At 45.7% G+C, this 13,644-nt stretch overlaps 1 protein-coding gene across 7 annotated transcripts in view; it reads right to left on the minus strand.

The window, feature by feature from the left end:
* PLEKHG1 (pleckstrin homology and RhoGEF domain containing G1) overlaps positions 1-13,644 on the minus strand; it is a 221,316-nt gene that overhangs the window by 119,052 nt on the left and 88,620 nt on the right. For 3 of the 7 annotated variants that reach the window (XM_027083400.1, XM_027083409.1, XM_027083385.1), the window contains exon 1: positions 7,547-7,753. The exons of 2 other annotated variants lie outside the window; for them this stretch is intronic. In XM_027083400.1, the coding sequence (XP_026939201.1) occupies positions 7,547-7,625 (79 nt within the window). In that variant the 5' untranslated portion in view covers positions 7,626-7,753. Of the gene's footprint in view, positions 1-7,546; positions 7,754-13,644 lie in introns of those variants that run through there. 2 more of the 7 variants (XM_027083450.1, XM_027083460.1) reach the window with 2 other exon arrangements.

A 13,644-nucleotide genomic window follows, 5' to 3' on the forward strand; every position in this document is an offset into this window, starting at 1 on the left:
TCAAGCTAAAACCACGTTCTGGAATCACAAAGCATTGAGCAACTTCTCTGTAAAGAAAATGGAAACCAGGGTCGATTTTCAAGTAGGACAAATATTGCTCTTTGGACCAGAAACTTGTTGCTGAATCTCACCATGCAGCAAAAGGCTTATAAACTTTAGAAAAAATCAAGTTCACATGGAAACAAAAACACAACAGAAACTCCAATATGGAGACTGACAGACGCTGCATGTCTTCCTAGTTCTTTTCAAAGCCATTGTTGGCTATTAAAATGTCCAGGTAGAAATAATGAAATACCAACAGTTCCAGTATTCCAGGGGAAATGCTTGTGCTCAAGTTTTTAAACTTTGGTTTTGTAAAATTTACTAGCAGAGAAGGTTAATGAAACTGATGACTTATAAGGATAAGACAGTTCCAGTTACTAGGAATCAACTAGAAAACCTCTAAAAGGTGGGAATCACTCAGTCATGAGGACCACACAGTAATATGTTTTTACTATGTGCCAGGTACCATATTTAAGCTTTTAAAAAAACCTATCTCATTTAATTCTCATAACAACTCTAAAAGGTAGGTATTGCTATCATCCCTATTTTGCACTTGAGGAAAATGAGGCACAAAGAGATGAAGTAACTTTCAAAGTCATATAACAATGAAGTGATAAAACTGGTATATAAGCCAGACAGTCTAACTCTGGGGCTGAAACATTTACCCCCTCTGCTATGCTAAGTCCATGCAGCCAAGCTCTGCACGTAAGGACAGGGACTGTTCCCGCATAACTGGCCTAATCGTGGTTAGAAAACAGGAATGCTGCCATGTTCCTTCTGCAAAGGCTCTTGTAAACTAGACTTGTGATGCCTCTCTCTGATGGGTCACAGCCCAGTTCAAGAGTGAAAGCTCCCAGATAAACTATCAGGAGTGCGTAGAAAGATGTAGATGAGTGAAGCAATAACTACATACAAAGCGGTACCAATTTGGTGGGGAATAACTTCTGACCTCTTGTGTGACATAGCCTCCATCTTCTGAAGTGTTATTTGCATCTTTTACCATTTCACCCTGCCTCTCCAGCTAGTCACAAGCTCCCTGAGATCCTGACTGGGGCCACTCATGGCTTGGTAACCCCCTCATGGCTCTGTGTCCCCCTCATGGCTTTGTGCCAAGTAGGTGCTTCCTGGACGTGGTTGCATGATTTATGTGTGCTGTGGACACCCTCCTACAGAGGCTGAGCACCAAGCTGGCTCTTCGTGGAAGTGATGCATGAAGATGTGTGGAGAGAGGTGCTGAGAAGGCAGCCAAGTGTTAGGAAACAAAGCCATGGAAGCTGTGAAGAGACAGACCTCACGCAGACCGGGTTGGCTGATCCAAGGAACTGTGCTGGACACTGACCAAACGGGGTAGTTACTGATGCAGGACCTCAGAGTCTAACCCAGGGAATTCAGAGCCTCCTGCATAGGCAATTTGGATCACTGGCTCATGACACGGGGGGGAAAAGGGTCTGCCAAAGGCTTTGTTTGCTGACACGAGAGCTTCCAAGTCCCAGAGTTAAAATGATCAGAGAGAAAAAAGCCAAAAGTCAAGAATCAGTTTCCGGGAAGGGAGGAGACAGTGCTTAAGTCACACATTTTATTTATTTGCTTATTATAACGTGCTGAACGGTGCGCCACCAGTAGGCAAACACATCTTCACACTATTCTGACAACGCAGGTAGAAATAGGAAGACTTACAGAGAGACAGTAAACCCCATGAACCCACCTCTGTTCCCCAGTCCAGTGAGCCCTGGGGAAGCTTCTATAAGTTTCCACCACTCCTTTTTCAGCAGGACTAGTCTCACATCCTGAGTCCAGAGTGAGGAATAATCGAGTGGAGAAGACTATGTGGGGCAGAGCTTCGTAGCAGGGGGTGGAGTAGGATTGAATCTGGCTGGAAAAATCATTACCTACATGAACGTGGGTAAATTGTTGAACCCCTTTAGGTTTCAGTTGCTTCACGTGTAAAATGGGGACAATGTGGTACTTACTGCAGATCGCTGAGAGGATTAAGTGAGATAATCCATATACAGCATTTAGCCAACTGTCCTGATATATGTAGAGAGATCTTCACGCTCGTGTTTTCTTAGATTCTGTATTTGTCTATTTAGTATCCATTAATTGTAGGACCAAACAAATAGCCAAAGTTCTTTACTTCTCCCCTGTGATCCAGTGATCTCTGAACCACTCCCTTATCTAACTCTCACACAAAACCCCAGGGCCAGGTACCAGACAACCAGGGGAAGCCCCTATGCTCCAAGGCCAGCTGGAATTATTCAAACGAGTCAATCCTAAACTGTGGACCCTGCCCTGCCCTTCACGGGCAATCCCACGGAAACCCCAATAAAGTTTGGCCTAGGCTTTCCTCTCATTTCTTTCTGCCTCCTGGCCAACACTGGTGCTTCCCCATGTGGCCCCGCATGGCATGCCAGCCACCCCCACCCCCCTTGGGAAATGTAAGTAATACAAATCTTTTAGTGGCATTAGTCTCTCAGTCGCTTCCATAAATTAAAATCCCATGGGGACAAACATTGAGACAATAGAGCTTAATAAACAACTGCCATGATAACTGGTCCACAGGCCGTAAAACGGAATCAGTTAAGTTTCTGTCTCTTCTTTCCATCCTTCCTCTCCTTACTGTCAGTTTCATAGTTTGGGGCTGAATCTTTACAATGACCTCTTTAATAATATCTTGCTAAATTCAATTTCTTTCTTCCTCAAGCCATCTCTACATGGCTCTCTTCTAAAACTCAGAATGTAGGTTACTCTCTGCCAGGAAAGCTTGATACAGTTCCCTATGGTCTACGAATCAAGCAGATACTCCTTATCTTAGCACTTAGCCTTCTAGGGTCTGGGCAGGTACTGCAGCCATATTGGAACACTCAACACTCCCCAGGGATACTCTAGCTTTTCATACCTCTGGGCCTTTGCTCAGGCTAGTGTCTGCCCTGGGGATGCTCTTCCCACCGTTCCTTAAGTATGGAAATCACAAAGCACTTGGGGAATCAGGTTTGGGTAGAACTTATATTCTCTTTAATGGTTACCTGAAACTTCTCCCAGGTCCTCAATAAATATTTGGTGGTGAGCTGACTTTATCATCTGACTTTGCTCCCAGAATAATTGTTGAAAAAGAAAGTTGGTTGAGATTTACAGCTACCTTTTCTTTCTAGGTGGGTGGTTGAGCTTGGAAAGGAATGAGAACCATTCCATTCATACAAGGAGAAGCTGTTCCCCAGCCGACATAATGAAGGAAATGGTGGTTTAGAAAGAATCTTAAAAATTACTCAAAGATGATTAGAGGCTGTCACCGAGAAATGAGGAAGGAAGGGGTTTCTTTTCGACTACAGGGTATAGAGTCCCACAGTCAGAAATTATTATTTTATATTGAGGCCAATGGTAGTCTGTATGCCTTTGAAATGTGAAAAGCAATACTAACTTAAGTTCCTGGTATGACTTACAAGGCATCAAGATAGATTATACAGGCCGTCTATGAAAACCAGGCTCCTTACTTGATAACATTTTGCAGTCATGTTTCTGAAGGCCCGGCTATCAAATAACCATTGAGTGCCTACCCTATATAGGACACTGGCCATGGTGGATTTAGGGTATCAAGCCATGGAGCTCTGACTGAGCTCAGCATCTAGATAAGGAGGGAGGATCACAGGCAAAGTGAATGGTGGGTGCTGCCTCTGCTATCCTGCAAATGAGCAACACGGCCAGGTTTTTTGGGTGTTCACAGGAGCTTCACTGAAGAATAGAATTTCTGAAATAGTGCATGCACTAAAGTGGGCATGATTTCACTCAACAAAGCAAGTCACTTAGTTGCAACTTAAAATGGGCAAATGCAAATGAACTTATCTACGAAACAGAAACAGACTCACAGACCTAGAGAACACAGAGACTTGCAGTTGCCAAGGGAGAGGAGGGGAGGGGAGGGATGGAGTGGGAGTTTGGGATGAGCAGATGCAAACTATTACATACTGAATGGATAAACAACAAGGTCCTACTGTAGAGCACAGGGAACTATATTCAATATCCTGGGATAAACCATGATGGAAAAGAATATGAAAAAGAATGTATACATATGTATAACGGAATCACTTTGCTATACAGTAGAAATTAACACAACACTGTAAATCAACTATACTTCAGTAAAATAAATTAAAAAAATAAAATGTGCAAATGTTTATTCTTGGTTAGATATTGAGAAAGTGGGTGGGGAATCATATACAGAAAAGGTATCCTTTGATGAGTTACTTCCTAGTCCAAGGCTTCATTTTGCATTCCTCCTCCTTTCTCTCATGTCCTTCACAACTTTTGGAATAGTCAAAGCACAACGAGAGCACATTTTAGTGCGCTGAGTGGTGGACTGCCCAGATATACATGCACATACATCCTTACTTATTTGGACAGAGCTGGCAGAAACATAGTTACATTTTGTATTTAAAGGTGAACACTGTGAATCACCCACATCCATCCTCGTCTACAGTTTCCCTACTCCAGTGAGGTGTCTAAGAGCTTCTCCAACTTGTAGCAGCTTCTGTTTCAGTTTCACTGTTCCCAGCTCCTGAGCCCAGCACTGAGAAAGAATAGCTATGTAGACAGCACCACGAGCAGCTATGAGTTGAGAAGACTTGATTGACACCACACTGCTTAGCAGCTGGGATACTCAGATCACCCTCAAAACAAAACAAAACAAAACAAAACACCACCAAATAGTCTCTAAATTAGTATGAACTAGGCATTACCAGATTTCCTAAGTTAACTTTTGACATGTCACAGTTAAATATTTATATTATATAACACATCTACTCTGATATTCAGTGATCTATGGAGTGTGAAATAATTGCAGTTAGCAATTTTTACGTCCAAAGAAAATAGCATTGCTCCAGAAAATAAAGAACTAAAGCATAAAGGTTATATTATTTTTTATTTAAAATCTCTTTCCTGGTACCTAAAAGTAAAATCTTATAAACTATTCATCTGTCCATCTCAAGATAGATTTGCTGAATAATTATTCTAGGCCAGGACCTGGACTAGACATTAGGGATAAAAAAGATTTGTAAAAAGATGAATCTATGGCCCCTGCCTTTAAAGAGCTAACTGAAAATCAATACCTTCCTCAGAGTCTCTTCAGACTTCAAATAAATATAAAAATACCAGTAGACTGAAAAATATCTGAAGATTCTTCTATGAGCAGGTTAGAAATTACGGTATAGTTATGGGAGGGAGAATAAAACAGAAGGAAATGAAAACATACTATCCCTTCAGCCATAAAAAGGAATGAAGTTCTGATACATGCTGTGGTCGACTCTTGAAAACATTATGCTAAGTGAAATTAGCCAGACGTGAAAGGACAAATATTGTATGATTCCACTCATACGAAATATCTAGAATAGGGACATACCTAGGGACAAGAAGTAGGTTAGAGGTTACCAAAGGTTGGGACAGGGGAGAATGGGGAGTTACTGCTTCATGGTTACAGAATTTCTGTTTGGGGTGACAAAAAAGTTTTGCAAGTAGACAGTGGTGATGGTGGTATAAAATTATGAATGTAATTAATACCCCTAAATTGTACACGTTAAAATGGTTAAAAGAGCAAATTTTGTGTTATATAGATTTTCCCACAACTTATAAAATGAATAATGTAATGTAACAGAAACCATTGAATTGTACCCTTTAATTGGGTGAATTGTATGGCCTGTAAATTATATCTCAGTAAAGCTGTTAAAAGAAATCCCTCACATGTTAGCATATTACTTTGTCATCTTGTAAAGCTCTGAATATTGTTAAATAAATATACTAGGAGAACAACTGGGCGCTCAATGTTTGAAATATTACGATTCACACTTCTTTCTGAAGGCCAGTTGTTACCAATAATCACTAACTCTTCTGGCCGTTTAGAACACAGCTGAGCCTTCTATATTTTGCATATCTGGTTAAATAAGGAATTGACTATCTGCCATGAATAAACTTATTGTGAAACCATTTTCACAATAGTCCCTTGGCTTGATTCTTCTTGAATACCATCAGCCTGAAAAGTATGGTTGGAAACCACCATCAGAACAAAACAAATGACAACTTTTGATTTTCATACCTCTCCACTGTAGGTTAGCAAGAGGCCAGAGTAAGGCAGTATCTCGAAAAATGCCTGGCACGTACTGGCTTCCAATACATATTTGTTGAAATGACAGAACGGTTAGCAGTTACTGCTTGGGAACCTCTCAGGGCTCTGGGTCAGATAGAAGCCTTCTGAGGGGCAGCAGTCCAGCTCAGAACACCCCTGGGAGTTGATTCCTTCTGGGCTCACCCCTGGTTCCTCTGTTAGCTCCGTGCTTCTCTCATAGGTCACTCATCAGCAAGACCAAAGAGTTCCCTTCTAAGTAAGTATCATTAAGAAGTCCAAGGTCTAGGGGACTTCCCTGGTGGCGCAGTGGTTGAGAATCTGCCTGTCAATGCAGGGGACATGGGTTTGATCCCTGGTCCGGGAAGATCCCACATGCCACGGAGCAACTAAGCCCATGTGCCACAACTACTGAGCCTGCGCTCTAGAGCCCATGTGCCACAACTACTGAAGCCCAGGTGCCTAGAGCCCGTGCTCCGCAACAAGAGAAGCCACCGCAATGAGAAGCCCACGCACCACAATGAAGAGCAGCCCCTGCTCGCCGCAACTAGAGAAAGCCCACGCGCAGCAACGAAGACCCAACACAGCCAAAAAAAAGTAAATAAATTAAAAAAAGAAAAAAAATTCCAAGGTCTAGACAGAGCAGAATGAGGTTAGGAATTTCCAAAGTTTTTCATTCCAATGCAAATTTCTTTCAAAAATTTGGAGCTAAGTTAACAGGAGAGCTACATTTTGGTCACGAGTTCTATTGCTGCCTCAAAACAAAAAGTAGCAGAAAATAAATATAATTAATGGGGAAACCCAGAAGCTAACTACTTTTTTTTATAGAAGTATAGTTGATTTACAATGTTGTGCTGATCTCTGCTGTACAGCAATGTGACTCAGTTATACACATACAGACATCCTTCTTTAATATTCTTTTCCATTATGGTTTATCACAGGATATTGAACATATCAATAGTTCCCTGTGCTATACATTAGGACCTTGTTGTTTATCCACAGAAGCTAACTACTTTTACCATTGCCCATACCAGAAGTAATAAAGTGATACGATTTAGACTACAATTTGCCAAAGCCAATAAACCTCTTCTGTCTTATTAGTCAAATACACGTATCATAGAACAAGGATTACATCTTAAAATAAAAGCCTTTGAAGGAAAATAAGGGGGGATAATGATCTCTTACTGTGTGATCACTGAACGTCCCTGTGTCTTTGACTAGGAAAAGAGAAAATGAACCTCCTGCCATGAGTTAGCCATGATTTATAATAACCTAAGAAGAAAAGCAGATTCTAGATTTGTCAACTCTATTTGAAGGGGGAGAAAGCTTGTAAGCTCATTATCACCTTCCTGAACTCTTTAAAAAGGAAATCATGCAGTCATAGCAAAGTCACAAACCTACCCTGAGTCTGAATTCCATCTTGACTCTGGAGAACAGAAGTCTGGATTCTGCCCTTCGGGGAGAGCTGCGATTCCTCCATCCTCTGACCAGAGCTCCCACCACGGTTGTGGACCCCAGGTGGCCATAGCCCCGCTGGGCGGCCGGGAGGGGGTAGATAGCCCTGTCAGGCTGCCACCGTCAGGAGGCTCCCACCCACCTGCGATGGTGCTACACCCCAGACAGACAGGTCCGGGCAGTTCCACCTGCCCCGTCCTCCACCCACACGCTCACCCTTGTGTTGTTGATCCTCCCTCAGGAGGCCCAGGGAAAGTGGGAGATGAGCCGAGAAAAAGCAGAAAACAGCAAAAACAAAACTGAGTGGTAGGGCTTCCCTGGTGGCGCAGTGGTTGAGAGTCCGCCTGCCAATGCGGTTTCGTGCCGTAGTCCGGAAGGATCCCACATGCCGCGGAGCGGCTGGGCCCGTGAGCCATGGCCGCTGAGCCTGCGCGTCCGGAGCCTGCGCTCCGCAACGGGAGAGGCCACAGCAGTGAGAGGCCCGCGTAACGCAAAAAAAAAAAAAAAAAAAAAAAGACTGTGTACCTGTGATAAACCATAATGGAAAAGAATATGAAAAAGAAGCTATATATGTATAACTGAGTCACTTTGTTGTACAGCAGAAATTAACACAACATTGTAAATCAACTATACCTCAATAAAATAAAAAAAAACCCAACCCCCCAAACAGACAAAAATGACTGTATATGTGGAGGGGGGCATGTACCTGTGTATCTATTTCTCTTTTCCCAGCTTATTTTCTCTCCTAAATTGGAACAGCTATCAGACCATTGTTTTTCCAAAAAGAACCAGTCGTCTAGATAAACAGAATTTGTTTCTGAAAAGTATTTCTAATGTCTGGGTGTTCACGTCACAGAATCATAACAGCTTTTGTGGATGAGGAAAGTTGATTAAGGGGATTTAATAAAAATTCACAATCATGTCAATGCTCGAGAACTTTAAAAAAATGAATTGATTCCGATGACCTAATTCTTTTCTCTCTCCTGGTGAGCTAGCTGGAGTTGCCTCAGACTGGTGGGTGGGACCTGAACGTCAGGCATAGAGTACACTGCTCACATATGCCCCCTCCTGGCCAAGATGCCAGGTGCACATTGGTTAGAGACCGAGGATTGCCTTAAAGCTGTGGGAGGGGCAAGGGGTAGAAAGTTCTGGAACCCCCTTGGTATGCTATATTCATTTAGCCTGAATTAATTATAGGCAGGCTGAGGCTTTTGATATTATTTTCTGTCCTAATGACTATTACGGATTACACAGTTGGAGTAGATGGAACGACCCATTACCTGGCTTCACTCCTCTCTTCCCCAGCTATACCTTATCTAATAGGCTCAAGACTGTTTTTGCAGGAGGGGAAATTCCCCAAATCCCTCCATATCCATTTACAATATTTCTTTTAAAGAGCCTCCAGTGTACTAAAACGCAGTAGTGTTTTGGGATACATATTTTATGGATTCAATTAGTCAAAATTGCCCTCATTTGCTTATTATTTTGACTTTTCCAAACTGCAGAAAAACTTTGGTATCATGGCAGATGGAGGGAAGGCGGAAATGAAGGATGGGATTTGAAATGGTCTAAGAGTAGGAAGCTGCTGGTTCTACTCTCTGTTCCCTGACCTCAGGAGGGGTTCAGACACGCACCTGGGGCAGAGTCTGCGGTCAGGGAGGGGCAGCGTTTGCTGAGAGGACAGGTCCTGGTTCTCCCTGAGGTGCGTCTCCCACTTCCTCACTGGAGCGGGGGCTCCCTCTGCCGTGGGCAGCGCCCTCCACCTCCCAGGGCTGAGCCAGGCTCTGCTGGGGTTCAGGGGAGAACTGCTCAGGGAGCAATGCCACCTGCCCTTTAGGGGAAAGAGGAAAGAAGCCTTCAATAGTCTCTCAGTTCCGGGGACCCCCAGAGTCACAAAGACAGCTTGAACCTGCCTTCTGCTGGGGATACCCCCTGTGGGAGTGGGGCGGCATCAAGGAAGGACAGCAGGGAGCCAGTTACTGGAGCCTGGGGTCTGGTCCCGGCTTAGAGGTGAGGGATTAAGCAGGGGTCTTGAGGATGGTCCAGCGTCACTTGCAATTCATCAGGGGACAGTCAGGAGGCAGGAACGTGGTGGGTGCATTTACCCTGAGTCATCTCTCAGGGGATTCTGTGTCCAGTTGTAGGAGACTAGACGCGGGAATGCAGGGTGGTAGGGATTCCAGGAGAGGAGCTATCAGGAGGAGCAGAAGCCACCCGGCCCCATCCTCAGGGTGAGGTGGTGGAGATAACACAGTGATGCTGGAAGCAAAAGATCTGCTCTGAAGACTCTAGAGATCCACTAATGCCCCCAGATGGAGCTTTTCTTTGCGGGTCGATCGTTAGTGCTGCCACGTATATGAGGTCCCTGCAGACACCCGTCCCCAGTGGGCCAATGAGAAGTCCATGGTGGGAGACACAGGGCTCGTGGCCAGAAGCACAGCAAACTGCCCTAATTCAGACTCTGAGGACCCCGCACAGCTGTTGTTATCAGCCACCAAGGTAAGACGGACATACGTGAGAAAGGAGGTGAACGGAGCCAACGGATACTTGAAATAAAACTCCCCAGACCCCAGCCCTGAACCCTCCCGTGGCTACGGCTCCTCTGTTCTCACAGTCCCCGGGCGCAAGAACCACAGAGCTTGTCCCCCTCTGCTGCGGCCATGGACGTCTGCCCCACTCAACCAGCTGCCTCAGACCTCACTGCACATCAGAAACACCTTATAAAATACAGATTCCCGGGGCTCACCCTGAAATGACTGCTCCCCTAGGTCTATGACAGTGCCGGGGGGCCTGCATTTTCTCGAGCTCCCCCCACCAGCCTGGAATTTTTTTTTTAACATCTTTATTGGAGTATAATTGCTTTACAGTGTTATGTTAGTTTCTGCTTTATTACAAAGTGAATCAGCTATACATATATATATATATATATATATATATACACACATATATCCCCATATCTCCTCCCTCTTGCATCTCCCTCCCTCCCTCCCTGTCCCACCCCTCTAGGTGGTCACAAAGCACCGAGCTGATCTCCCTGTGCTCTGCGGCTGCTTCCCACTAGCTATCTGTTTTACATTTGGTAGTGTATATATGTCCATGCCACTCTCTCACTTCATCCCAGCTTCCCCCTCCCCTTCCCCGTGTCCTCAAGTCCATTCTCTATGTCTGTGTCTTTATTCCTGTCTTGCCCCTAGGTTCTTCAGAACCTTTTTTTTTTCTCTAGATTCCATATATATGTGTTAGCATAGGGTATTTGTTTTTCTCCTTCTGACTTACTTCACTCTGTATGACAGACTCTAGGTCCATCTACCTTACTACAAATAACTCAATGTCGTTCCTTTCTATGGCTGAGTAATATTCCATGGTATGTCTGTGCCACATCTTCTTTATCCATTCATCTGTTGATGGACATTTAGGGTGTTTCCATGACCTCATCAGCCTGGAATTGATCAAGGAAGGTCTGAAGAAACGAACTTCCTTGACTGCGGGCTTCTTGAAGTCTGCGACCTTCAGTACTTTTGCGGCCAGCACAGTGTGTGTGGCCAGCTTGTAGTCTGCTGGATGAGGAGAATCAATGCCCACCCCTCGTCTCCAAACCCACTGGGCTGCCCGACCCCCTCACCCTCCCCTGAAGCCTCCTTCCTTGCTCTAACCCCAAGGCCACCCTGGCTGCAGCAGCCGTTCCATGACATTGCTTCGTCTTCTCTCCACCCCAGACTCGCACACTTCACTCGCCTGTGAGGTTCTGGCCCAGAACAAGATCGGCCGAGGCAGCAGCTTCCTGTCCCCTCAACCCCACAAAGAACGGCTCCGTCTTTGCTTCTGATGTCTGAGGCCCTGGGTACCATGATTAAGGGGTCTGCATGGGAACTCAAGGTTTTGCAGCAGCAGGGAATACTTTGCTGTCCTTAGTTTGCCGGTTGTAGCAGGTGGACGCTCAGTAGGCAGGGTTTTCCCTGACAGGAAGCTGAGCCGTGACCATGACCGCTGTGGGAAATGTGGCCAGGAAGAGGAAGAAGTGTAACGTCCTGCCCACAGAGGGCAGCCCCACCCTTCCAGGTTCCCACACATACACTTCCTGACAGAGGCCCGCCGGAGGCTGACTGCGCCTTTCACTGGGACGCGAGGGGAAACGGCTCGCCCTCGAGCCCATGAGGTCATCTCCCCCCTCCACCCCCTGTCAGTCTTATTATAAGATACCCTCCCCTTCCACTCACGAAAACGGGCACACTGGGGAAGGAAACACACTTTTTTCTTTAGACAGAATATCTAGAAAACCAGAATCATACTGAAGGCTCTGAAAAGGTCAATACGGCTCAAGACAAACTCAGCTCATGGATGTTTGCTTCCAATTTCCTATGGTGTCTATGAGTTACTAACAATTCTCTGAATTTCAGAAATATAAGTACTGTTCCCACCCACCTTCTGAAGAGGATGAGGGCTGAATCGGCCACATGCTTCTTTGTAACCCCTTAGGGCCTGGATCTGGGCACACAGGGGGCTCTCAGAAAACGCTGATTGTGTAAATGCACAATGTGATGATATGGTTGTCAACTGCTAAAAGGGCTTTGAGCTACCAGACTAAGAATGGCTTCCATCTCTGCAGCAGATAGGCGACCTCAGCTCTTACTTCAGGAAGGAGCTGTTGGGTGGAGGGTGGGCTGTGTGGAGAATTTCTGCCTGGCTCCTGAGGTTTTCTTCCATCTGGGTGGGCTTCCAAGAGCTCCAGGTCTCTCTTTGACTCCTCACACACATTTCTCTTGGGGGCAGGAATCGGAAATTAGATCGGCAAACACAGGAGGGAAAATCGGGCAGGGGTAGTCTAGCCCTACCCTTTGGCTCCGGTGGCAGAGAGCTATCCACAGGTAGCAAGGTTCTGCTTTACTTCCCAGGAAAGCTCTGCTCCTATGTGGGGAAGGCTGCCCCTCTTCAACCCACTGGTGGGAAGGCTTCTGATGCTGAGTGTAGTATTAGGATGCTCACCTGCCCACAGGTGTAAGATGCGATATCCAAGGTCGATCTTATCAGTAATAAAGGTGGGGGGTTAGTCTCCATCTGCCTTGCTCCTTTGTTTCAAATTCTCAAATTGGTTCAGAACCTGGATGGAAGGAAAGGGTCTTAGTTGCCCTTTGCCCGCAAGCCCCAACATCTGGTGGGTTGGCTCCTGGACATGGCATTTGGGGAGCAAAATGACTCCTGGAGATTGATGCTTCTGGCAGATGCTGTACCAAGAGTGGGCCACTGGTGTTTACCCGGCAATTTACAGCAAATTGTTTTGTGCCAGGGTTGGCTTTTATGGTCGTGCCATTGCTTTTGGGGTCATCTGGTGAGCAGCTTTAAGCTTTATCCCATGTGCAATTTTGACTCTGCCAGCTGACTCAGCTGAAGATGACTTTGCTCACAGGCGAGGGGCTCTTTTAAGAGCATCAGGCCTGCAGGCATCAGGCCTCCCAAGCAGGGCTCAGGCCTCACCCCCTAAGCAGACGGCTGGGTGGCCTCAGCAAGTGTGGGCTTAGCCTAAGGGTCGGAGGCTTTCGGAGGCAGGCAACCACTGCCTGCCCTTGACCCACACAGTGCAGGGTGCTGAAGCAGGTGCACTGAGGCAAAGAGTCAGCGTAGGAAAAGGAGAGTCTGGGTTTACAGGCTTTCCAGATGACAAGACTGGAACAGCGCCGCAAGGCAGCAAGTTCTGCACACACAGCCTGAGGAGACTGAACTTCAAATGAGTAAATGCCGGGCAGATCCAGGCGGCACTAATTGCTCCAATTCTACTCTGCGTTCAAGGCCAAGAGGAAATTGAGGGGGGCAAAATCTGAACTCAGATAGCTCATCCACAGGTTTGAGAGTCTCCCCGCGCTATAGGGCCTCCAGCTGACTTGGGTTCGCTTGGTTCTCTCACTCAGACACCACTGAGATTCTGCTCTGGACTTGGCGATGGACTTTGGATCAAAGTGCTGCATTTAGGGACGATAGCTGTACATAGCTAACTGCTGCAGGGGATGGGAAATAAAACCTATTTTCTAAACTTGGAGGGCATGGAGCCA

This window comes from Aethalodelphis obliquidens, unplaced genomic scaffold (assembly GCF_003676395.1).
Source record: "Aethalodelphis obliquidens isolate GAN/ISIS:26980383/991018 unplaced genomic scaffold, ASM367639v1 scaffold3, whole genome shotgun sequence".
Lineage (NCBI taxonomy): Eukaryota > Metazoa > Chordata > Mammalia > Artiodactyla > Delphinidae > Aethalodelphis > Aethalodelphis obliquidens.